This window comes from Vitis vinifera, chromosome 13 (assembly GCF_030704535.1).
Source record: "Vitis vinifera cultivar Pinot Noir 40024 chromosome 13, ASM3070453v1".
Lineage (NCBI taxonomy): Eukaryota > Viridiplantae > Streptophyta > Magnoliopsida > Vitales > Vitaceae > Vitis > Vitis vinifera.
Genome location: NC_081817.1, coordinates 312,701 through 337,143, shown reverse-complemented (window position 1 = coordinate 337,143; position 24,443 = coordinate 312,701). Strand labels below are relative to the sequence as shown.

The 24,443-nt window shown below is 36.3% G+C and overlaps 4 protein-coding genes across 6 annotated transcripts; 2 read left to right on the top strand and 2 right to left on the bottom strand.

The window, feature by feature from the left end:
• The first annotated feature begins 1,101 nt into the window (after positions 1–1,101).
• Positions 1,102–4,291, top strand: LOC100258793 (protein yippee-like). Of its 2 annotated transcripts, none has more exons than XM_002273236.4 (6): positions 1,102–1,335; positions 1,505–1,622; positions 3,051–3,094; positions 3,713–3,821; positions 3,917–3,972; positions 4,062–4,291. In XM_002273236.4, exons 2-6 carry the CDS (start codon positions 1,527–1,529, stop codon positions 4,144–4,146), a joined length of 390 nt encoding a protein of 129 aa, XP_002273272.1. In that variant the 5' UTR covers positions 1,102–1,335; positions 1,505–1,526; the 3' UTR covers positions 4,147–4,291. The 2 variants fall into 2 exon arrangements, with proteins under 2 accessions (XP_002273272.1, XP_019079943.1); XM_019224398.2 differs by having other exon boundaries at positions 1,180–1,245.
• An 857-nt stretch (positions 4,292–5,148) lies between these two features.
• LOC100253633 (arginyl-tRNA--protein transferase 2) lies at positions 5,149–11,250 on the bottom strand. 2 transcript variants are annotated; one of them, XM_002271380.5, is made up of 6 exons: positions 10,776–11,250; positions 9,141–9,179; positions 7,968–8,118; positions 6,523–7,680; positions 5,957–6,266; positions 5,149–5,568 (listed from the first exon to the last, which is right to left on the bottom strand). In XM_002271380.5, the coding sequence occupies exons 1-6, from the start codon at positions 10,921–10,923 to the stop codon at positions 5,452–5,454; spliced, it is 1,923 nt and encodes a 640-aa protein (XP_002271416.1). In that variant the 5' UTR covers positions 10,924–11,250; the 3' UTR covers positions 5,149–5,451. The 2 variants fall into 2 exon arrangements, with proteins under 2 accessions (XP_002271416.1, XP_010658290.1); XM_010659988.3 differs by having other exon boundaries at positions 5,912–6,266; positions 10,776–11,173.
• Positions 11,251–13,704: 2,454 nt separating this feature from the next.
• On the top strand, positions 13,705–18,537 carry LOC100263846 (flocculation protein FLO11). The gene is made up of 5 exons (XM_002273994.4): positions 13,705–14,477; positions 14,761–14,872; positions 15,908–16,022; positions 16,832–17,779; positions 18,087–18,537. Exons 1-5 carry the CDS (start codon positions 14,276–14,278, stop codon positions 18,345–18,347), a joined length of 1,638 nt encoding a protein of 545 aa, XP_002274030.1. The 5' UTR covers positions 13,705–14,275; the 3' UTR covers positions 18,348–18,537.
• Positions 18,538–19,716: 1,179 nt separating this feature from the next.
• LOC100248438 (clathrin light chain 2) lies at positions 19,717–23,830 on the bottom strand. The gene is made up of 3 exons (XM_002269429.4): positions 23,251–23,830; positions 22,427–22,580; positions 19,717–20,311 (listed from the first exon to the last, which is right to left on the bottom strand). Exons 1-3 carry the CDS (start codon positions 23,691–23,693, stop codon positions 19,949–19,951), a joined length of 960 nt encoding a protein of 319 aa, XP_002269465.1. The 5' UTR covers positions 23,694–23,830; the 3' UTR covers positions 19,717–19,948.
• Positions 23,831–24,443: the final 613 nt, after the last annotated feature.

Sequence of the window (24,443 nt, the reverse complement as noted above, 5' to 3'; positions counted from 1 at the left end):
ATTAATATAAATAAAATATTATAAAAAATAAACAATCTAATATTTAATACTATTAAATATTAAAATTCTAAAAAAAACTAAATATCACCTGAGTTGAGAGTGAGAATAAATTTCTAAATATGAGTAAAGTAGTGGTCCATGCAAGGTGATAAAAATACCAAAAATAATCAATAGAGGCCCTAATTAATAATGCTTGGCCCACTCTGAATTATTTTCTTCCAACTTGTGTGGTGGGCTGCCCATTAATATGAAGGCAGGGTATTTTAACCTGAAAACAAGGTGTGCTGACGTCATTGCCTCTCCATGCTCCAATAGAGCCCAAAAAGGAAAAAATAAATAAATTCAAACTCCTCCCAAATTTTCACAACCTTCTATATTACAATAGCTTGAGAATCGAATGGATTAGGATTGGGTATGATTTTTTATTTTATTTTTTTCATTTTTTTTTTTTTTGAAGACATCTAAAATAAACAAATATATATTAGTGAGTAATTCAATAATAAAAAATTATGGGAAAACATTACTTTTGATGGGCCTGAGGTAAAAAGAATCAAAGAAGGGTAGGCAATAAGACAATAATTATTATGTCTCAAGTCTCACTCTTATTTTTAATATTATTACCTAACCCACAAGGGGAAATCATTTGCATAGTTCCTATGGATGAGGTCAAACATCCATCATTTTTTTTCTCACATTTTATTGATTATTTAATATATTTTTATTTTAAAGAAAATACTAGCATATCATCGATTTCAACACCACTTTAACCACTTCAATAGATGAGTGAGTTGATGTTTCCCTATTTTTTATAAAATCCCATTATCATTTGCCATATCATTAAATAATAAACTTAATCATATAATGAAAATGATGGTATTTGTGGTATGCTTTTTTTTTTTTGGTCAAAAAGTTAAGAAGACACGTCACAATAATTTCCCATAACAATTTTTTTTTTATTTTCCAAAAAATAAGAAAAAGGAAAATATATTTGATAATACAAAATTGTTTTTTAAATTTTTGTTTACTTTATTATTTTTAAATATATTAAAAATATTTTAATTATTGAAATAAAGTTTTGTTCGTAAAAAACTATTTAAAGAAAAAAGAGCAAATCTACCCTGTGTTTCAAACTTTCAATATCGTGTATAAGATTTAAAACAAATTTAATTTCTTAATACCTTGCAATACTATCATCTTTTTATAAGATTACACGTCTTGTCAGGTTGCCCTTTTGCAGAGAAAAAGGTGATTCAAATAATAATTGGCAATTGGGTTTTATATTTGTGAGCTTTTTTTTTTTTTTGCCTTCTTGTGAGTGCAGTGCAGCATCATCAGGTAATCTTCAACGATTCTCTTAGGCATCTCTCTCCTATTCCTTCACGTCACTTCCCACACAATTCAACACATTTCTTCGCACCCTTTACCAATCTTGTTGTTCGTATTTTTTCTGAAATCTCATCTAATTCTTTGATTTGTTGGGTTCTTCTTCCACATCTTCACGTAGATTATTGTGGGTGGATTGAGAAATGGGGAGGCTTTTTGTGGTTAGTCTTGAGGGCAAGATCTACAGCTGCAAGCACTGCCGGACCCATCTTGCTCTCAGTGAGGACATCGTCTCTAAGGTTGTTTTTCTCTTCCTAAATCCTTGCCCAGTTGGATTGTTGTTTCAGTCTTGTGAAATTTTCTGTTGGGTTTTGTTGACTTTGTTTGTTTTGTCTAGTTTTTGTTGGGTTCTGATTTTGCGGGTGTTGTTGATGATGGGTAGGCGTGCCATTTGTGGTTCTGAGAATTGAGATGTTGGGTTTTGGGAATTTTGTTTGGTGTGATAGGATTTTTTTGTTGGTGATGAAGAATTGAAGGAAGATCCATATGATGAATGAAGGGCTTTTGGGTTTTTCTTTGTAATTCTGCAGATTGTTTCAGAGGGGGATCTGGCCAGGGGTTCTGTTTTCTTTTGGATTATTGCCTCGAGAGCGTTTATGATGCCTCATTGGAGGATCCCTTCTTTACCATTTCAGAAATGAAAAAACTGAGGATACCCCATTTAGGGTTTTCTCGTTTTTTTTATGGCAAATTCTCATTTTAATTGCTCCATTATGGTGTGATTGAGTTGTTTTTAAGATCTAGTAATTCTTTTGTGTTAATTTTCATGAAAAAATTTGTGTTGTCTGTTGTTAGTTCCCAGGGCTAGTGATGAAACTCTTTGACTCGAAAGCTAATTGGATGTCATAGCTCTGTTCTTTTGGTGATTTTTGGATGTTATCATCTTGTTTCAATTACTTAGTCTTGATTTTTCTCTAGGTCTCCAATACAGAATTGATGTTTCCGTTTCAACCGGGTTAGAGATTAGAGTTGTTACCTTTTTTTATGACCTTGAAAATTGTTGAAGAAATGATGAAAGCTATTCATTGAAACGTGCTTTCTTTTTATTGTGAGAAAAGTGAAAAGTTGCGGTCCTGTGGAGACCAGTGGCATTCTCCATTAATACCAAAAACTGAGTAGTTAGGGCAATGCTGAGTCAATTTGTTGTTCATGCCTTGTGTTTGGATCTCTAATGTTGAACAAGTACACTTGAAAACCTTGGTATTGAAAAGACTGCCCCAGCATTTTAATAATTTTTGAAGGACTTATTGCCTAAAAAGACTTGCATGTTTTCCTCATACTCAGGGAAGCTTATTTGCACAAAATAGTCCAATGGGAATTCCACTGAGTTTTTTTCTTCTTATCGTAAAAAAATTTTATCGTCTTGATCATGATTTCTTTTCCTTGTAATTGGATGCACATTTCCATGTATAAACTTGATCTACCACAGACCTGTCCATTGCCTGGGCCCATTAGAAGGAAACTTCTCGCATATTGATGTTTTTAATTTCAAGGGCCTTGGTCGGGGTGATATTGGGGATATATTTCCATGATTGTTTTCATTGGAAGTTCTTTTTATACTACATTTTTCATTCTTTTTGCCATTTTCAGTCTCCAGTGCGTGTTAATTGGAGTCTTTGGGAAGTAAAAATTCTGACAGCATGTTTTGCCTGTGTTCTTTTATTCAGTCTTTCCACTGCAGGCATGGAAAAGCTTATCTCTTCAATAAGGTGTAAGTTTTCCTTAATTAGCCACCCCATTCTTATATGTCAATACCGAATATCACTTTCTGGGAGCAACTTTATATGGAACAGAAAACCCTAATGTTTGTCAGTGTGATAAAATGGTAGTGAAACGTAATGCCATTGAAAAAGTTTACTGTTTATGCATGCACATTTCAATGAAATTCAGCTAGTAATCTCTTTCTCACGGTGTACCTATCCATTTGAAGATTCACATGCTAGTTTCCTACATACTTCATATGTTTTTGTGTGCAATGATAAATTTAGTTTATTGCAGCTTCAAAAGGTTGTGAATTTCTTTGAAGTAATGTGAATATTTGTTGACCATATAGCAAGAGAATAGCCACTGGTTGCCCTAAGGCATCATTCTTTCAAGCAGTCTGCTGTTTGCAGTCTGTATATAAATATCTGAACAGGACAGGAGAGATGAGTTTGATGGGAACTGCAGGTAATAAAATTAACCGGATGACCTAAATATGAGCAGGGATTGTCATGGATGCAATTAAGTCAAGTTCCAAGTTACATACAGAGGTTTTTACATATTAGAAAAGGGTTATTTGTGTCTACATGCTTACAGATTTAGGAGCTTGATTCCCATTGTTTTACAGTGTGAATGTCTCTGTTGGAGTGCATGAAGAGAGGATGATGATGACAGGAATGCACACTGTTGCTGACATATTCTGTGTTGGGTGTGGATCCATTGTGGGATGGAGATATGTAAGATCTATTTGAAAAAACAAAAGCAAAAATAAAACATGAATTGTGTATGTTCTCAAAATGTAGCCGTTTGTTATTTGAATGATTTCTTTCAGGAGACTGCCCATGAAAAGGCCCAGAAGTACAAAGAAGGAAAGTCTGTCCTTGAACGGTATGTAGACTCATTTTTAGGAAAATCTGTTCCTGATACGATAAAACTAAATTGAAGTGTTTGAGATGGGTGTATTGCTGATGGGACAGGTTTAAGGTCTCGGGTCCTGATGGAAGCAACTACTGGATCACTCCAGAAGCTCATGTTGGTGGAAGTGATGCAGATGACGCATGATTAACCTTTATTTCAAAATGTACATTCTTGGAACCCCTATTGTTCTTATTTGACTCGTGGATTCTGGAATTGGCAATTTCTCATTTGAGTGGCTTTCCTGGCTTGCCCAGCTTGCCCCAATAAAATGAATGCAGACTTTTTATCAGTCACTCGTGTTTGACACACAAACATATCTCAAGTGAAACTCACATCAATTAGGCTGTAACTATGAATATCTGATTATTAAACTATGGATTGCTTTCAACTTACTAAGAAAGCATCCAATAATTACCTAATCCTCAGCCTAACAAATGTTTGTGATGGTAGTAGATATTGCTCTTGGTGTAGCCATGACTGTCTTTACCAAGCCCCAAATATTCTCTAACACACAAACAAGGCTAATCTTTCTTGGTCCATGCTCTGCCGCCGAACTTGAACTTTGCTGATAAATTGATCGACTTAAACTTCTTTTTCTTAGTTTTCGATGAAGTCATGATGAAACTGGTTCAAATTTCAATGAATGTAGATGACAATATATTAAATTGAGGGGTTCACCTTCAGAGGACATCTCTCCTAATTTCCAATTAATATAATTTATCCACTTGCTTAAGTAAATTGGAAGATCACTGCTCAAGGCAGAGTTAGCTGTGAGTTGACTCTCGTGATCGATTAAGCTGGGTTGGCTTGTTGTGAATAAAAATTTGTCAGCAATGGACAAGTGGGAGATTTGTGCGAGTAGTCAGGCATTTCTAAATACCTCATTCTTCAAGTCCCCTTTACAGCTTAAAGTTTTAGACAAATTGGTTATTTAACATGATATAAGGCCTCGAAATAATTGGAAATCTAAAGGCAATGAACATCCATGCTTATGTTTTTAGGAAAATTAGTAAAGACTGGCTCTCCTTATGGCAAGTATCCAGCAAAGATGCTCCTCGAAGCTATGTGGATTATGAACTAATACAAATATAACGTGGGCTACATTGTAAGGATCAGACATCTGCAAAGAGCTGGAAGTCGTAAAAATTTAAAAGGTAAAACTTGTTGGAGATGTATTCCATTTTCATTTCAAAAGGGCAAAGTAGGTTTATTTTCCCAACATGGATGAGAATGTATCCTGTAATCTGTATCTACAAAAAAATTCAGAGTCCAGACCACTCATCCAAATCCCAGTTCATTTAATCCAGCAAATAAAAATAATTTTGAATCCAAGAAATGAATAACTCTGCAGCAGTTTCCTTTCAGCTCCAATTTGATCACCACAGATGATTTGGACAGCAATTCAAATCTCTCTGGAATATTCATCTGACTTCTGAGAAACAGAATCAGTCACCCCAGGGAATAAACCATTCGACCAGCGACCTCAGCACCCACAGCCCTCATGTATCTGCGCAACTGTGTTTCCAAGTAAGCACGTTCACTGGGACCAAAAGCATGTTGCAGATCCTTCAAACAAAAGGATTAAAATGAAATCAGTGACAAATGAGAAAAAAGGGAAGTTTTGAACTATGTAGCATTTCTTATATTTTGAATCTTTTCAAGGCAGGTCAATGAATAGTAACACATGAGGGGAGCAAGTGTGGACTTCCTACATTGGCCCAGATGACCATTTTCCAAATTCCAACCCTGGAACAGTTTGATTAATCAGAACTTTGGCATGGGGCATCCTTGGGAGAAACTGGAATCCCCAGAAAAAAGAACTGCAACAGAGATAGAGAACCAACTATTTTTTCTTTGTTTTCCATCCCCTTTTGGGTTTACCTTGCTTCAGAGCATTGAGCAAACATGCCTTGAACCTCACACAGGATCGTTTCAGAGGATTGAGTAAACATACCTTGAACCTCACACAGGATCGTTTCAATCCAATCAAAACATTACTAACATCACCATCTTCTATTTCAACTGATGTTGGACCATTGGCTTCTGAATCTGATTCATCATCAGAATTCACAAAATCAGCATCGTCCATTTCTTCATCATCAATGTCATTTGCATCTTCTTCATTAAGGCCATTATGTTGCATTTCCATGAGATTTTCAGGAACATGTGGTGTGGACTCTCCATTTTGTAAGACAGCAAAATCTGACAAGACAACATATGGCTGCCTATCAAGTAAAGGCCTGGCAATATCAAATGGAACCCACCTGAAAAGAGAAATGCCAGATAAGGATAATTTGATTAGGGAGTCCAATGTTGTCCAAGCATGATGATTATCAGGTATTTTAAATTTTCTCCAGCAGGGGCCATTTCATGGTAAGTGATGCATAAGTAAGTGCCTTGCCTCTAGGTATGGGGTACATAACTACATGAGCCCGGAACTTGGATGCTAGTCGATTATATAAATTAGCTACAGAAAAATAAAATCATAAGTCTATTGCCAGGGACAGAAAAATAACTTACTGGTAACGAAGAGGACAGAGAAGCTCAGATGGGCGATATGCTGCTTTATATCTCATCTTGCTGCAAGAGTGAATGTAATAGCCAAGATAATAGTATTCAAGGCTTGGACAATGAGCTTGATTCTCTTTTATCCAACCTATTTCTTGCAGGGCTGAGTACTTTCCTAGTGATAGAAAAGCTAGGTCTGGGTCCCAGAATAAATATTTACTTGACAAACATCTAGGAAGGATGTCTATGACACCAACAGCAACTAGCCGGCCATCAATCACATATTGCTGATGGAAAGAGCCAAAGCCACAAGGGGGAACCGTGTCATCACCAGTTGGTGGAACAAATACTAAGGGAGTATCAACAAGGAATCTCCTGTATGAGCTTTCCATGACATGCTCGGGTGTGTCATTGTGCACTTTAATCTGATATCTTCTGTACAAGGCAAATTCTTCTGGATCAAAACTGGACCTTTTCAGACGGATTTCAAGCTTCCGTCGTTTACCCTGAGGACATTCAGAGCTCTTCTTCAAACAACCTCCCTCACTTCCACTTCCAGTGGGGGATTCCTTAGCACCATTAACTATTTGAATCCCTTCACTCAGAAAATTACCTTTTCTAGCAGAATAGAAATTAATGTGCCCATTGCAAGCTCTTATCAACATACCAGAGACTTTCGCCATATGATTTAAAGAACTGGCCAACTTTTCTGCAATGGTTTTTGGTAAAAATGCAATAGATGACACATCTTCTTCCGCATTATGTCTTGACAACTTTGAATGGGGCACATCCTTCTCAGCTGATTGTGCCCTCCTTAAAGTGGCTGCTATCTGAAATGAAATGTTGCTGGAGTATAAAAGATCTTCTGATCCTTCCACTTGTAGTTTTCTTTTGGCTGGCAAAACCATTTTGACAGAAGCTTTTGGTAATTGGATGTCACAAAGGAACTCCCCGCTTTCAGTGCATGCACATACTGCATTATCAATTTGGTCTGACAAATAATGCATAAATGCTTCCACCTTATTCTTCTCTTCATCCTTACCAGCCAATGTCCCCTTTGCTGCTGAGCCTGAAACTTCATGATGGATACTGCTGCCTGAACTCTTTGAAGTTTTAGGCCCATCATTGATTTTATCTTGTTTTTTCACACTCAAAGTTCCATCTTGAAACCTAGGCAAAGTAATTCTGCTGTTAGTACTCAATATGAACTGAATTCAGAAGAAAGCAGAACTACATTTTGCTAATATTCAGAATGATCTGGCAACATTAAAGGGGCTAATTCATTAAACATTCAGTATGTGGTCTCAACTAGCCCACAATCTACGCTAGCCCTACAACTTCCACGTGAAAAAGCAATCTCATCAGTATGGTATAATGCAGTCTTTCAGGTGATTCCATAAAAATATGACAACCAATTCAACAAACAAGAAAGGAATAGGATGTATTCATAACAATACCTTTGCATTCGTTTAGAAACTCGAAGCTGCTCTTTAGAAGGAACAAAATCATCTGCTCTCAGACGGATAGTATAAGAAGGGCAGCATGTCCTTTCCATCTCGGGTTTGTAAAGGAATGAGCCAGATCTTCTCCAACCTCGGTCAAGAAGATCTTCCAGAGCATTAAAGTTGAAATAGGAAAATCAAAATAAATTATAGCACAAAAAAAAACTATAAAACATTTAAATTGACGCTTACTACAGTTTTTTCTCCCAATGCTCCATCTTAGTTACAGAACTAAGAAAACCAAAAACTCTATAAGAAAATAGTAGTGATTTATAAACATCGCAATTGCCCAGGCCGACAAATCATGTTTACAAAGAAAAAGAACAGCATTACTCTAGTTTACCCTAGCCAGAAAGAAAAGAAAGAAAGACATGACTCAGTAAAACCAGCAAAGAAAGAAAATTGCTTCGCCATGCTAAACAACTATGCAAGCATGGGTTGAAAACGTTTCCCTTCCATCACCATGATTGCTTTTTATTTGATTTAATTTTATCCAACATCCCCTTAGTTCAGGTTCTACAACTTGTAAAGTTGCCATGGGCATTTGCCTGATCAACATTGCAGCTCAGCTAATTTCAACTAATTTACATTTTTGTGACTTAGAGGGTATTTGATAAAACTTACTACTTAATGTTTAATAACTTAAAATGACTTTAAATTAAATTATGTTCAAGTTATTAAGTTGTATTAAGTCATTAAATTGATTAATCAAAGTCATTTTTAAGTTTAAGTTACAATATTAAGTTACTTCACCAAACATGCTTAATAACTTGAAGTAAGTCATTAAGCCATATTAAGTTATTAAGTAGATTTACCAAACACCCTCTTAGTGAATGGTTCTTTGTTCAATTACTGGAATCTAGTTGTACCTTTCTCCAAGTCCACATATTATATTTCAACTATCAACTACTTTCTCCAAGATACGACAAAACTTTGATTCCAGTTGTCAGGTAGACCAAGAATTCCATATACCATTGTCCAAATCTTTATTTCCCCAATGCACTGGCTAAGACTGATAAAGTATGTTGATATCTCATCTCCAAACAATTATAGGAATTTCCATATTTGGTGATCACACATAATAATTGTCAATTTCACAAGATATATCAAGAAGTTAAAGTTGCCAACCTTGGTAGTCATCAACTGTAATGCTATGTGCCCATAAACCTGCAAAATCAAGTGGGAAAAAAATTGATGTCTAAACTTTTATTTGCATTGATACATAGACATGGATAGCCAAAAAAGAAAAAAAAAAAAAAAGTGTAACAACTACTTCCACTGGTCAATGTCCTAACAGTCAGTCATTTGTAAATGAAATTTAAACTTTTCATAGATGAACTCACCCTTTTTTTAGCCCTCAAATAGTTAATATGAATATTTTTACATGAATGCACAGGCGTGTGAGTAAGGGAGAGAGAAAGAGAACAGTGGAACTTATGCTAGTGTTTGAGAATTATATATATATATATATATATATATATATATATATATATATATAAGCATTTCAGAATTGCTCTAATTAATTGGGGAACTGATGTAGGACAACCCTAGGATGGTTGCCTACACTCAAGGGTAGGTGGGCTAGGGTTTTATTTTTAGGGTGTAAGGAGAGGAACAAGGAATAAACTTTATGGTAGAGAAAATTATAAGATAAGAAATAGAGAGAAAGAAGAAATAATGAAGAAAAGATGGAAAACCTTAGAGTCTCACTAAGGCCTTCTAGGAGTCTCACCTAGAAGAAAATCAATGGAGTCTCACCATTGAGGGTTGCAACCTTGCAATGAAAGAACGTATAATATTATTCATCAAAGTTCATTTTATTTGATTTACATTGATTAGCCTATTTATAGGCTTCTCTAAGAAATCCAAAGTCTACTAGGACTCTAATAACCTATTCTACTAGGACTCTAATAACCTATCATGACTCAAATTCTAATTATATTATAACTCAACTAGCTAATCCTAATTAGACTCCAACAAATACCAATCCTAATTTAATTCCAAGTAATAATAATCCTACTTTAATTACAACTAATACTAATTCCCTTTCTTGATATATATCTTGAATATTCATCCTCATCAGGAACCTTCCACATAACATTGGAATTCAGGCTAATGAACTAAAACATAAGAAATGCTAATATCACATTAAAGAAGAAAATGGACTACAATCCTGGGGTTTTGCCCCGAGGATGCCACTCGAGTTAAACAATTCAATGAATTTTCACTGAGACAAAAACAAGAACCATTTCAACAAAGAACCAAACTTCACCGCCATCTATCCAACCCGACACACAATTCAACCCGTTGTTCAACATTGGAACCACCCTTTGAGGGGATAAAACCCCTCAATACCATCCGACTTTCAGAACCCCTCAACATTGACAGCTAAAACAAAGCTCTACTTACTTTGGGCGAGTAGAATCTATAAGTTTCAGAAGCTCCTATACTAATTGAATTCACAAACCCCTTAAAACCATCTCAATTTTAATAATCGAAAACACTAATATCCGATCATTGACTTCAATTCACACGTTCAGCAACAGAATTCATCTCCTTCCTATCAATCAACCAACAGAACCATGAAATAGAATTCAAGCAGACACCATCGAAAACCCCAGCAACAGAATAATCAATCAGTCAATCAAACAAACGAAACAACCAGTCAATCAAAATGAAGAAATGAATCGGTAAAACCAAAACCCAGCAGAACAAAAACAAACCCAGAGAGACCAAGCGATCGGACTCATCAGAGACACTGACCATGAGAAATACTGGTGCGAGCACCGGATCTACAATACCCACAAGTGCTTCTCCGCCTGCCCACATCCACCACCACGCTTTCGCCTCTGTTACTCCCACCGCCCCCACTTCTGCTACTGCTTGCCTCGTTCCTCGTCTTCCCCGCCATTAACCATTCGTCACAGAGTCAGCCGGGCGTTTCCAGGAGAAAGGGTGTCGTAAAACTCCTCTGATTGTCCTGGGACCTCGGCGTTCGCCCACAGATACCACCGCAGGGTAGACAGACTCAAGACTCCCGCAACTTGCGTACATAATCGCTACTAGTTTAGTATATTTTAATGTGTTTTCCTTGAGCTCCGATATTCTAAGAATAATCCTCATTTTCATTATTACAACTCTTCTTCAATTCTTAATTTCTTATTTTAAATAAAAATATGTTGTTTTTTTCAAATATAAATTTCAAGCGTTTTTAGATTTTTTGAGAAAAATTTTAAAATACTTTTAAGTTTTTCTTTGTAAATAATATCCACAAAACTATTTTTAGTAGTTGATTTAAAATAAAATTTTATTTTTTAAAATCCGTTCTTAGTTTCTAAATTGAAAATGTTGTCCATCATTCCCATTTTTAGTAAAATAAATACCTTAATTTAAGTTTTCCCTTTTAATTTTTTTTCTCAATGTTAAAATTATTTTCTTTTTCTCATCTTCTTCCTTAGTCTTTTCTTAATAATAATAATAATTAATCCATTTTTGGGTTATAAATATGTATAAAATGTTTTTATTCTCTATTATCAAAAGTTTTGATCAATTTGAACCCATCAAACAGGAGTATAATAAGTTAAACCTTATCATATTAGAAAAATAATTTGAATCATGTGACAAAATAAAAACGCATTAGTTAAATTTTATTTTTATTTGGTATGGGAAAGATAGGGATATCAAATTGAGGGTAGAAGTAGGGATAACAATAGGCCAATTTTTTCAGGTATCCATGACACCCATTCGACAAGGTTGAAATAAATATAAACAAGTTTGAAATGAATTTAAGGGTTGTGCTTATGATTTTGTTTCAGATTGGCTCAATTATAATTATATATAATATTAAATAAATATTATTTTAACGATTTTTTTTCATTTTCATCTTTATAAATATATAAATATTTATAATATTTATTTAGTTATAAATTATGTTTAATTTAAAATTTGAAAAGTAAAGAAATTAAAAAAATAAATATTTTTGAAACAAAAATAAAAAGATTTAAAGGAGACAGGTATCAGAATTTTCTATTATATGCTTTTCATCACCCTGTGTAAAACTTTTTTGTTGACACGGGTGAGAATTGATTTAAATCCGGATTCTCATGGTTAAGGTAGAAGTAAGATGACCCTTAAGGCATGGCCTTTGTTTCCATATCTTTTGTGTCGAGGAGTCAACCTGGCATCATTATACTAAAAAAGGGAGGAGGGTGATTTGGGTTTGGTGGCAGTTGCCAGTTATTGAATTAGATTCCATTTCTATTTCCATTCTTGACAGAAAGGGATGCTTGATCTACAATTTCTCTTCTTCCTTGTAATTTAAAATTATGAATCCCAACATAAATGCAATGTTATGTTATTTCCCCTTCTAAGCTAACGTACCGTAAAATACACGTAAACAGGACATACGTGACAATTATGTTACATCATTTGTATATAAATACTCGCCCACCTTCATTATTGGGATGCATTAGGATGGTTTGAGTCTTGGAGATGACCCAAACCCATTCTAGTTGTATAAATTAATTAGCATTTCATCTCTAAATAAATAAATAAGACAAGGTCCACATCAGAATTTCTTATATTTGCCTTCATGGCTTAATTTTTTTTATATGTATATATTAAAAAATTTAATTGCATTTTCATTTTGCATAACTTATTTTATTAAAAAAATAATATTTTATATGTATTAAAAATTAAAATTAAATTAAGGGCTATTTGATTAAAAAGGTTTTAAAAAACCTAAATTTTGAAATTTAATATTTTACCTTTTTTTGGCCTTATTTAGGTAAAAATGTTCCCATTATCTTCTTATAAAAATAACCTTTTTTTAAAAAAAAAACCTATTTATAAATATTTGAAATAGTAAAAAATTGGTCTTTTTTTTTTTTTAAATATAGAAAATATTAAAATCACAATTTAAGAGTTATTTTATATTTTTTTAACCAAATACTTGTTAAATTTCATTCATAATTGAATAATTTGAGGATTTTATATACATAAGATAAAGCCTGAATAGTTTGAATTAAACAAAAAAAAAAAAAGTCCAAATCCATTCATAACTGTTTTTTAATTTCATGACTTATAAAAATTATTTCCTAGGTTAGACAAAAGAGAAAAGTATTTTCTAAGTCGAATTGACGGAAAAAGTCATGTAATAAGAAGACTTTTTGTTTGACACTACTTTTCTTAACTACAAATTTAATATCATAAATTATTTAGTTTCTCACCTAATACATATAATAATAAAATTGGTTGTTTGGAATTATGAGGTTGTAGGAGTCGGAATTGAAATTAAATGAAGAATATATATAGACCCCAAAATCATACGTTCATTGTCATAGCAAATCCTTTTAGAAAAATATAAAATATAAATTCCATTAATATCATCAAAATACAGAAAAATGACAAGAATTTAGAGGATAGAAGACATGGGAATTCATTCAACGTGGTCGGTGATTCAATAAATATGTGTCTCCATTTTTTTAAATTCTTGTTCCATTTGAAGGCCTGAGTTCTCTCTTTGAAGAAGAAATCAAATTAGGGGTTAAACTGGAGATATGCAAAAGTGGAGGGGCACCACTGCAAAATCCCCACCCGTGATTATCCACCTAAAGGAACAACGTGAAAGCGTAGCCTTTAAGTGAGAGAAAGAGCGAGAGCTGCAGTAATAGTTGTCCGCTTTCAAAGAAATCTCAAAAAATAAAAAAATAAAAAATAAAAAAAATAAATTCCCAACTTCCCCTGAAAAACCTGGTCTCCCTCGCTTCCTGTTCCTCATTTTGGATTCGGACCTCAAATAACTCCTAAATAACATTAAATGCCACTCTCTCTTCATCTTCTCTCTACTGTGATCTCTGTTTCTTTCTCTCTCGAGACTTCAGCTTCGTTCTTTAACAATGGCGTCTTTCTCTCTCTAGGTTTCAACAATGCCGGTTGCTCCTCTCTCTAGGTTTCGGTTTTGTTGAGTTCTTTCCTTCTGGTTTTTGGTTTTTGGTTTTTGGTTTGATTCATGGAGAGTAAGGCGAAATGCTGATGTGTTTTGTGCTGAGCTGCGGCTTGGAGTTTCGCAAATTTGGAGCTCGATTTCAGATCTGTATGTGTTGATTTAGGTTTCTGAGGAGTGTGAGGATTCTTGTTGGGTGGATGTGGTTGCGTTTGTTTACGTGGAGGAGAAGTTAGGTTTTTGGTTGAAGATTCGGTTGTTTGGGTGTTTTTCTTCGTCTACTAGCTATTTTTGGTGTTGGTGGAGTTTAGATTTGGCAATGAATCGGAGTTTTAGGGCTCAGGAATCGCAAATGTCAGCTACGGTGAGGCAGAGGCAGCAGCAAGTGGGGAGTTTGAGGTCGTCGGTGATGAAGGAGAAGGATGAGGAGCTGGCGTTGTTTCTTGAGATGCGGAAACGCGAGAAAGAGCGGAGTCACCTCCTCCTTCTGCAGGATTCGGAAGAGTTTGATGCTCCATTAGGTGCGGATTTGTGGAATCCTTTTGTTGGTTTTGGGTTTCAAGGTTTCTATCTGATGTTTTGTGGCCTTCGCTTCTTCAAATTGATGATAATTGATTTGGAATTATTGTCTCTTTTATTGGACTTTAACCCGTTGCTTTTTATTTCATCATATTCTTGAAATATATACCAAATTTGCAGCTATTTCTAATCAACGTGCATGAAAGTTATGTTGTGAATTCTTCTCTTCGCTGTTTGGCATTGAGATTAAGTTTTTTATTTTGTTTCTCAATTTCTCAATTGCAGGAGCAAAACCGGGCAGTTCTCCCATATTCAACATTGCACCATCACCCCCTCCACGTAAAACTGTTGCAGATGATTTCCTGAATTCTGACAATGATAAAAATGATTATGACTGGTAACGTAGTACCATCTCTTAGATTACTTTTTATGAGTTTAAGGTTGATCTATTTGAATAGATTTGTTGTTTATAGGTTGGGATGATTATCAAAATTAGCTTGAAAATTAGTGTTATGAGGCATGGTGGGATAGTTGGTTCCTATTTCTTTCAAATCAAAACTATCTCCTAGAAAATAAAATTTGATCCTCATGTTTGTACTGGGTTTGTGTTGGATGTTGTATTTGAAAATTTAGGTGGTAAATGATAAATTTATCACCCTGCCAGTAAGCCCTTTTATTGTCGAGCACAGTTATGGAACTGGATGAGGCATGTTACAGAAGACAATTGGCATGCAAAACTAATGACAGTGACAATGGGAAAGTTACTGTGATCCTGATACTGCTAACAAGGGTGTTTCTAATCATCTGCTGGTACTCTTGGAAACTACAAAAGACAGAATCCATGGTTTCTCTTAGTGGATCTCTTTTACATTCTTAAACCCAATCTCCCTAAGTCCAATGTCACTGGTTCCTTGACTGAATTAAAAGATTCTTGTCATTACTATTGATCATCACACTTCTAATTTACACATATGCATGCACACACCCCGCACACCAGACAGATATGTGTGGTGTTAAAGAAGAAAAAGACATCCCTGTATTACTTCCCATGCTCCCCATGAGAAGTGACTGGCCCTCAAATTTTTTAGCAGTTCTACTGATCCACACAAATCTGGTTTCAACATGTATTACATCTGACAAACAAATGATCTAGATATTTGTTCAACACTAGATATCACACAATCAGCTGTACAAAATAAATGAATGAATGGTTTGCAAGATATCTTTAGCATATTATCATCTCTTAAACATGTACTAGCAGTAGAATTTTAATTGTGGCAATGCATGACAGAATAAAGCTTTTTTTCTGGATTTTCTGCCTATACTGCTGATGTTTCATGGGGGTGCTGTATTGTTTGTGGTTTTCATTGATGCATAAGGTTCAAAACCTTGTTTCCTAACTTGGTGACATTATTATTCTCTTCTATTTCAGGCTTCTAACACCTCCTGGCACTCCTCTTTTTCCTTCCCTGGAGATGGAATCACAGAAAACTGTTATGAGTCGGATTGGAACCCCTAAAGCTCGCCCCACTGCATTGAAATCTAGAGTAAGAGCTTTAATTTAAAATCTTATGGTGGATAAGTGTCCTTGTTCACTAGCGTCTAATGGCATTTATATATCATTTGAGAGGCACAAATATGAAAACATCAATCTTAAGAAATAAAGAAATTATGACAAGTTTTTTTTTTCTGATAGGTAAAACATTTTTTCCCCTCTTTTTTCCTTTTTTATCCCCACTGGCACTTGAACTTGGAATGTCTACAAATCCACCCCAACCCTTTACCACTTGAGCTAGGCCCCAAGGGCTGACTCTATTAATGATATTGGTTCAATTGCTTACATTTTCTTACCCTTATCTAATGGCTAAAAATTTTGGATGAAATTAGTAGTTTGATATTGTATTGGTCTAATAGGATATTGGTTTTCAGGAAGCCCTCAACAGAAAAGAAAAAATGACTAACTACTTAACTTAAGAAAAAAAATTGTTTCCTCATCTTTCTCGTGTGGTAAACTTGCTATTACATCTTTAAATTGTATAACATTGATATACCAAGTTCAACTACATCAGTTCTTTTTGAATTTTACACTATCTCACTATCATTTGAACAAGGCTCAGTTCCTTTGAACCACCAAGTGCAAGAAGTATTCTAAGAGTCTTTATAATCTCAGCTAACATGGAGTCAAGAATTGTTAATGAGTTCCCATAAAAACAATAATACTTCTTCTCAACAGTTCAATTCTGTTTAATGAGATGCTTAAAAAGTGTTTCTGTTCTAATATCTAATGTTTAGGAATTTCTGGGCTCTTATTCTCCCAAAGTCATGAACTCATGTTGTTTGTATATTTTGGTTATAGTTAGCAAACCCCCAGCCAGAGCCTGCTGCAAGGAGCAGCTTAGTATCTAAACATCCAGCTTCCTCCCCTGGGTTGAATTCCTCAAGTGCAGGAATCCGCAGGCCATCATCATCAGGGGGTCCAGGATCAAGACCTGCAACACCAACTGGACGTCCGACATTGACTGCCACAACTAGACCTTCAAGACCAGCAACACCTACTTCTCGGGCCACCCTAACTTCAACAAAGCCCACAGTTCCTGCAAGATCATCTACACCTGTAACCAGGTCTACAGCAAGATCTTCAACGCCAACATCCAGGCCCTCCATTCCGGCATCCAAGCCTGTATCAAGGGCTGCGACACCAACTCGTCGACCCTCTACACCTTCAAGTGTATCAAATTTATCTGCTCCTCCAATTAAATCTACTTCGTCAGTCACAAAATCAGGTCCTGCTACATCAAGAAACCCAGTGCCATCCCGTGGGAGTTCCCCAACTGTGAAGTCCAGACCATGGAAGCCATTGGAGATGCCTGGTTACTCGCTTGATGCTCCTCCAAATTTAAGGACATCAGCTCCTGAAAGGCCAGTTTCGGCCTCAAGGGGTAGGCCTAGTGCACCTATTGCTCGATCTTCTTCTGTTGATGCTGCTCCTAATGGAAGGCCAAGGCGGCAATCATGCTCTCCAGCAAGAGGTCGTCCTCCCAATGGCATTATTCATACCAGTGGAAGCTCAGTTCCTGCAGTGAGCCGTGGGCTTTCAAAAGTTAGTGACAATGTAAGCCCTGTTTTAATTGGAACAAAAATGGTTGAAAGGGTGATAAATATGAGAAAACTGGTCCCCCCTAAGCAAGAAGACAAACATTCTCCTCGTGGTAACTTGTCTGGGAAGTTGGCTTCATCCCCGGACAGCTCTGGCTTTGGAAGAACACTCTCAAAGAAATCTCTGGATATGGCTATTAGACATATGGTATGCATCTCTTTACATTTTATTTGGTTTATTATCTATGGGTTTAGGCTAGGATCCTGGTTTTAGAATATGTGAGGTTTATAAGTTTGTTGAGGTGGAATATTTCAAAACTGTCTTCATTTATCACACCAGAATATGTTTCTCTCTTCTCTATGGTCAAGCCAGTTTTTATCCTTTCTTTCATAAAGCCCAGATTGATCCTACAAAACCCCTTTTCTCTTATTTATTTCCCATTCGGATTATTTAAAAGGAGAAGGAAGTAGTATCATTTTTTTTTTTCCCTTAATTTGGGATTTGCTCTTGGCAGGACATAAGGCGAAGCATTCCAGGTAATCTACGGCCCCTGATGACAAATATTCCAGCGTCCTCTATGTACAGTGTGAGGTCAGGGCCTACACGAAGCAGAACAGTTAGTGTTTCAGATTCCCCTCTTGCCACAAGCAGTAATGCTAGTTCTGAAGTGAGTGTCAACAACAATGCCCTTTGTGTAGATGGGGGTGAAATAGAAGATGATATTGGCAGTGAGAGAGGGGGTCGGCCGTCTCCTGCCAGCTTACGTGGCAGATGATAGCCAGAGCACTTCACCATCCTGAACTCTGAACTACTTTTCTAATCCACTTTATATTTTATTTGGGATCTCTGCTACCCGGCAGTTGAAAGGGGAGCAGTTTCCGGGAAGAACTGATGTGCAACATGCCTCTATGATTTATGTAAAGTTTATTGGATTGACTGGCAGTTAAAGATTATATCATTCATCACCTTTGTATTATTAGGCAGTTATGTTCTAAGCCATCTTTCTGGCTCATTTTCTACACGGTGAGGTATTGCTGATTGGCTTTGGAAGCTTGATCTCTTTTCATATCTTCTTGCATAATGATATGACAACTGTTTAGTCTGCTGATGGCATTAATACTCCTATGTGATAGATCATGCAGAAACAAGTAGCAGAGTGGTCAAAGCAGCAAAGTCAACTGTATGAAATTCATTGCCCATTCTGTTCTCCTTCGCTTGTTCAAATAACATCTTTCTTGCCTGTTGCTGTTTATGCTTCAAGTTTTTCATTTTCATTGTTAACTTCTTTGGAGGATTCCTTGAGAACGAGTTCATGATGATATATTGATGTTTGCCACTGATGTTAAAACCTGAGAATGACACTGGTGCCTTGTGCTGTTCATTTGGTAAAGATTACTGTAACTGGGGAGATGATACAGGGATTCATATTAGACCCATAATAGTAAGAGTTGAGTGGAATGTTAACATGAGAGTTTTGTTGCGGGCCTAAGGCATAAGCAAGCAAAATTAGGTTGTGTGAAGCCCTTGGGTCAGAGTCAAACACAATGAATTGGTTTTTAAAGTGATAGGTCTGTGAGACCTTTGGATCGAACATGGTTTCTATTTTGAGCATCAGTGCATCCATATAGGGCTCATAGATGAGTGTTTGAATGGCCTCTGAGTTCCCACCCTTTGGCAGAACTTAATGGCTTGGATCTTTTGGACTTTCATGTGGCAGTCTGTTAATAAAAGCTGCAACTGGACCACATATCTCCACCCGCCTACTTCAGATTTTGAATGATGGGAATGCAATAGTTATGAGTAGTCAGTCTGGTGCTGTACAAACATATTTCTGGACTTGGATCAATCTCTTCAGTGGCAGGACCACTTGAATCATACACACATTCAAACTTTCTGAATGGGAGCCCAAATAGATATCCTCAGCATGTGGTGGTAATGAGAAAGGGCACAGCACTAAGAAACTTTTAACATTTTCTCTCAAGAAAAAGCACATGTAGATTCTGATAAATAGCAAGATCCATTGGAACCATTATTGGCATCACCTGAACCCATCCAACCCATCTAATCACCAATCTTAAACTGACTCCTCTCATGTCACCTCAAGCTTGAGTTCAGACTCATCCAATGGCCACTGGTAACAGGCATACCATCCAAAATGCAATGGTACAATATAATCAGCCAAAATGCTGTCTAGATAAACCATGTTTTATACATCAACATGCACAAAAATATAACCTAGCACCATCACATAAACCACCGATCAAAAGTGTCCTTAAAAGGGCTAGAACTCCCAACAAACCAAAAATAATAATCTCCGAGACCAAATATCCATCCATATAAGAAAAAAAGCTGACAAAGATGGCAACCAGTTAAGTATCAAGCAGCAGCAACAGCCTCAGGGGGGCTTGGCCCAACAGCAGCCTTGGCGGGAGCAGCAGCAGAGGCAGAATTGCCAGTCTTGGTGTCCTTGGCCGGGGCTGGTGCTGGTGGTGGAGAGGGTTTCAGGTGGGGAGGTGTATTGTGCTTTAGCTTTAAGAGTATTTGTCGCATCCTTGACAGGTCAGTAGGTTTCCCAGGCTTGGGCCCTTGGATCACAACAATGGAAGGCTTCTTATCCTGATCCTTCTTCCCTCTCTTCTTTTCTATAGCTGGCACTTCATTAGGAATGAGCTCTGCAATTGCTTTCCAGTAATTCTTATCAGCTTCAGCATGGAACTTCTCTTGGTTGGCTATGAATAACTGCAATCATTGAAAATGTCAGAAAAAAAAAATGCATGACTGACTGCTTTAAAACTGCATTTTTTATTTGATTTTATTTTTTTCCAGTTTTCAAGAGAGCTTTCCTCGTACATGACAAATTCCACCCCTCCATTATTTAGCTGATAGACAACGTAGATCGACACAAATAAGATCCCTGGTAGGATATGGTTTAGCTCACCAACTTCCATATACCTTATATATGACATTGTGCTAGTTCTACACCAACTGTTCCAATCATTTCTCTCCTAAATCTGAGTCATGATCAAGGTGCTGTTTTCCTAAATCAATGGATTTATTTTTCAAATCTGCATGATCCATTGAATATCATGTGACTTGACATGTCAGAAGACTCTACACAAATTTAGGGGAACTGCAACTGGAAATGGCAGTTTGAGCACTCTTCTCTCTCCTGTTTCTCTCAAAACATTCTTGCCTAGATGCAGCATAACAATTTCAATGAGGGTCTCCAATTTCCTACTTTGCAGCAAGTGGAAGGACTCTATAACAACCATTTCTATGATTATTAATTTATTCTGGAATTTTAGTACATCTTTTTTTGTCTCTAGGTGAGTAAACAAATCAGATATCAAGTCCAAGGGAGTTCCTACTTTGAGGATTTGCTTTTATAATAAATTCAATCAGAATTACAATGATTTTTCATTAAATATTTTCAGTCTTACTAGAAGTTTCTACTTTTTTTTTTTGTCAAGACTTCTAAGAATCCAAAAGAGACTTTCAAAGTCAACGTTCTCATGTTTTAGGTCTTCTAGAGTGAGGAAAGATCAACAAACTTTGTAATTTCATTTTCTTAGTCATATCCTATCCCTTATTACTGAGCCCCAACAAACATTAAAACAAGTAGAAATCCTAATGAAAATATAGAAGTTCAAAAAAAGGAAAAAAAACAGGCGTTAAAGAACTCATAGTGCAATACTTGAGATGTGCAATAAGGGCAGTTTAGAACATATACTTCTCAGGTTCACTACGTGGATAATTGTGTTGGTATATAGCAATAGAAGGTTGGGATATTAATTATAGCATTTCTTTTTATACATCTTCTGTAGCAGTCATGCTACTGTCAAATACAGCATGTCCCAATCAATACATATTAACATTGGGGATACATGACATTATACATGAAGATATCATACAACCATTCGATAAAAGAAAACCTATTGGAACATTACTTTTACTTATATACTGTTTGTAAGCCTAAACCATCCATACCATACTTATCCAAATTGGGTGATCCATAATATAATTTTGACGTTAAGCGTCAAAGCTAATTACCTATTTGGATAAACTTCCTATTTTTTGTTTTTAAAATTAGAAACTTCCATATAAAAGTACATCATCTTGTACAAAAAGTATAGATTTAACTTATATATTTAGAAATCACTTTCAGAAATTTTAAGATTTGAGGTAGTAATTTTTTTTTTAATATTGGATGTTTTTAAACAGTTTTTTAAACCATTATTTTTCATATAAGTCTCTAAAGTTTTTGTATCTTCTATAAAAGTTACTATTATTTTCTAATTTTAAACATAAAAAAAATAGGAAGCATATCCAAACAAACATTAAGAAAAACAATTAGGAATTTGTTTTCATTTCATAAGCCTATCAAACCCCCACCTGCTTGTGTGAACTGCATTATTTATTAATTTATAGAATAAGAATAGAATTCTAAGGCATAAGTCAATACCTCCTAGTTCCTACTACTGCCCTCTACCCTTAATGCCTGAACATGCCATCCAAATGCTCTTAAAACCAATCTCTTAAGTCATAGAAAGTGTTGTGTGGCTTCTATTGAGTAAATGATCGAGGCCCAAATCACCCATCAAACTGAAAGATAAGCTGATTCACAGATAAGCCATCAATGTGAAGGTTGTAGAACGGTTATATGATTCAAGATACTTAAAATAGATAGTAAGAAAACCCTGCTATCTTTCCTACAGGAATAGGCACACTCAAGCCACATATTTATGATAGGTGCTTATTTCCAATGGAAACAGCCTAGTGATAACCAAATAAGAAAAATCGACAAGTTTAAATAAAGAAATAACTGAACAGCTAAAAAAGAATCCCAAATCTTACCTTCTCCTTTTCCCTGTTTGTGGTTTTGTTTGTTTCACAGGTTATAGTCCTTCTCCTGTAGAATTCCACTTTGTACTCATCTGCTTCATCAATAATTTGGCTCAACAATTCTTTCTCCCTCTTTTCCTTCTCCTCCAGTGTAATTGCATTCTGTCTGCATGCCACAATGGCAATATCTTTTATCAATGCTTAACTCACAAAGTTGAAGCCGCTGGAGTAGGAATAAGGTGATAATCCTAGTTAATTCTATGTAAAAGGAATCACTCACGTGTGAAATGCATATAGACAAATAAATTAGAAATGAAAATTGAAACTTGATTCAGAAAATCACTGCTACACAATCACTTCTTCACTAAACCTAGCAAACAGAAATTTAGACAGTATTAAAGTTGGATAGATCTATAAACGTCCACGGTTAATTTCAACTAACTGGGCCTGTTGAGCCAACAGAGATTCGAATCCTATTTCATAAAACGCTAATACTATTGGCCGAGTGGTTGCAGTGGGACGAAAAAAAAGAAAGCAAAATGAAAGCTTATAATATCCCCTGTTTTGATTTGCCAAAAAGCAAACAACCAATTGAACTAATCTTTTTGCAATTATTTGAATGATCGAAAATTTCGTTTTCTTAGAAGGAAAAAAAAAAATCTAAAGTTCGAACCTATTTTCCTTTGCTCTTCTGTTACCTCATCAACCAAACAGACCCTATACCTAAAAATCAGTTCAAACTAATTGCCAAAATAAATAAAGCGGCGAAATATCTAGTGAATTCTCAAAATTGCCACACAGATCTGAAATGAAAAACAGAATCAAGATCCACCTACCTTCTCCACTCTCTGAGAGCAAAACCCTCCTCCGACTGCATCTCCGTAGGAGGCGGGAGAATCGGACCATCCGATCCAGCAAAACCTTCATCGAACACCTTCCCGTTTGCTTCGGGCGAAAAGGACGAGAATTCATGCTGATCCGCAGCGAATCCACCGCCGGAGACATAGATCGGGGGAGGAGAGGGAGTATCCGGGATTGGCTGAGAAGTGAACACATCGTCGGCAGCGGCGTAGGAGGCGCTGTTGTAGATCGGCGAGTCCTCGACCGATTCCTTGACGGACTCGGAATCGGCGAAGTTGGTGAACGAGTCGAATCGCTGGGAAGGGAGGCGGGGGTCATAGCCGAGGTAGCCATCGTCATCAAAGGGGCGAGTGGAGGCGGCGGCTGCGGGTCGTGACTCGTCCCCGGGTTGACCGAACGAGTCGGTGAATGAAGCCATGGTTAATGCGTTGGTGGAACGATGTGTGAAGCCGACGCGCGAGGTTCGCTTCTGGCTCTCTTACTAGCAGTGTGATGCTCCAGATGCCTCGCTGTCCGCGAACTCACTTCTCGATTTATAGGCTCGCAAATTCATTGGACTGGGCCATTTTCAAGACCGGCCCAATTCTACTGGCTTGTTGTCTCACAGTGGTCTTCACTAAGAGGATGTTTGTTTTTTTTTGGTTTTTTTTGCTTAGTTTTGGATGTCTGTTTTTTTTTACTTTTTTTATGAATTATTATAAATTTTTTACTGAATAGAAAAAGACAAAGGTGACATTTGTTTTTTTGGCTTTTTGCTTAAAGCAATTTACTTTTAGAATTTAGGTTGTTTATTTTTCTAATTTTTGATGACTTATTACTGAATTTTAAAATTTTTTGGCTAAATAGAAAAGAAAGTTAAAATAGCTTAAAGAAGCTTGGAAGACGATAACTGGGAGGCGTTTGGATTGTAAGGGAAGTTGGTTCTCGCCCTCGGACCACACATGAGCCTCGCCGCCTCGTCATAGGCCCGAGCAGTCGTCCTCCATCGTTTCGAATGTGCCCAGCCAAATTCCAGTCTTCCTGCACAAACATGATTTCAATTAGCAACTTGGAAGTGAACATCGAAATGTGAACAAAACCGAAACCGAAACATGTACATGTTCATGTGTGTGAAACCCAACTACCCTAATGCCTATGTCGGATGCCTCGATATTGCTGCTGAGGTCTG

Coding starts and splice junctions, on each gene's coding strand:
- LOC100248438 (XM_002269429.4), bottom strand. CDS start 23,693: ATGGCTTCATTCACCGACTCGTTCGGTCAACCCGGGGACGAGTCACGA. Junction 22,581..23,250: donor GCTCTCAGAGAGTGGAGAAG/GTAGGTGGATCT, acceptor TGTGGCATGCAG/ACAGAATGCAATTACACTGG. Junction 20,312..22,426: donor CAAACAGGGAAAAGGAGAAG/GTAAGATTTGGG, acceptor CAATGATTGCAG/TTATTCATAGCCAACCAAGA.
- LOC100263846 (XM_002273994.4), top strand. CDS start 14,276: ATGAATCGGAGTTTTAGGGCTCAGGAATCGCAAATGTCAGCTACGGTG. Junction 14,873..15,907: donor GATAAAAATGATTATGACTG/GTAACGTAGTAC, acceptor CTTCTATTTCAG/GCTTCTAACACCTCCTGGCA. Junction 16,023..16,831: donor CCACTGCATTGAAATCTAGA/GTAAGAGCTTTA, acceptor TTTTGGTTATAG/TTAGCAAACCCCCAGCCAGA.
- LOC100258793 (XM_002273236.4), top strand. CDS start 1,527: ATGGGGAGGCTTTTTGTGGTTAGTCTTGAGGGCAAGATCTACAGCTGC. Junction 1,623..3,050: donor GTGAGGACATCGTCTCTAAG/GTTGTTTTTCTC, acceptor TCTTTTATTCAG/TCTTTCCACTGCAGGCATGG. Junction 3,973..4,061: donor GGAAAGTCTGTCCTTGAACG/GTATGTAGACTC, acceptor CTGATGGGACAG/GTTTAAGGTCTCGGGTCCTG.
- LOC100253633 (XM_010659988.3), bottom strand. CDS start 10,923: ATGGCGGGGAAGACGAGGAACGAGGCAAGCAGTAGCAGAAGTGGGGGC. Junction 9,180..10,775: donor TCGCACCAGTATTTCTCATG/GTCAGTGTCTCT, acceptor TTGATTTTGCAG/GTTTATGGGCACATAGCATT. Junction 5,569..5,911: donor GATCCTGTGTGAGGTTCAAG/GCATGTTTGCTC, acceptor TTTTGTTTGAAG/GATCTGCAACATGCTTTTGG.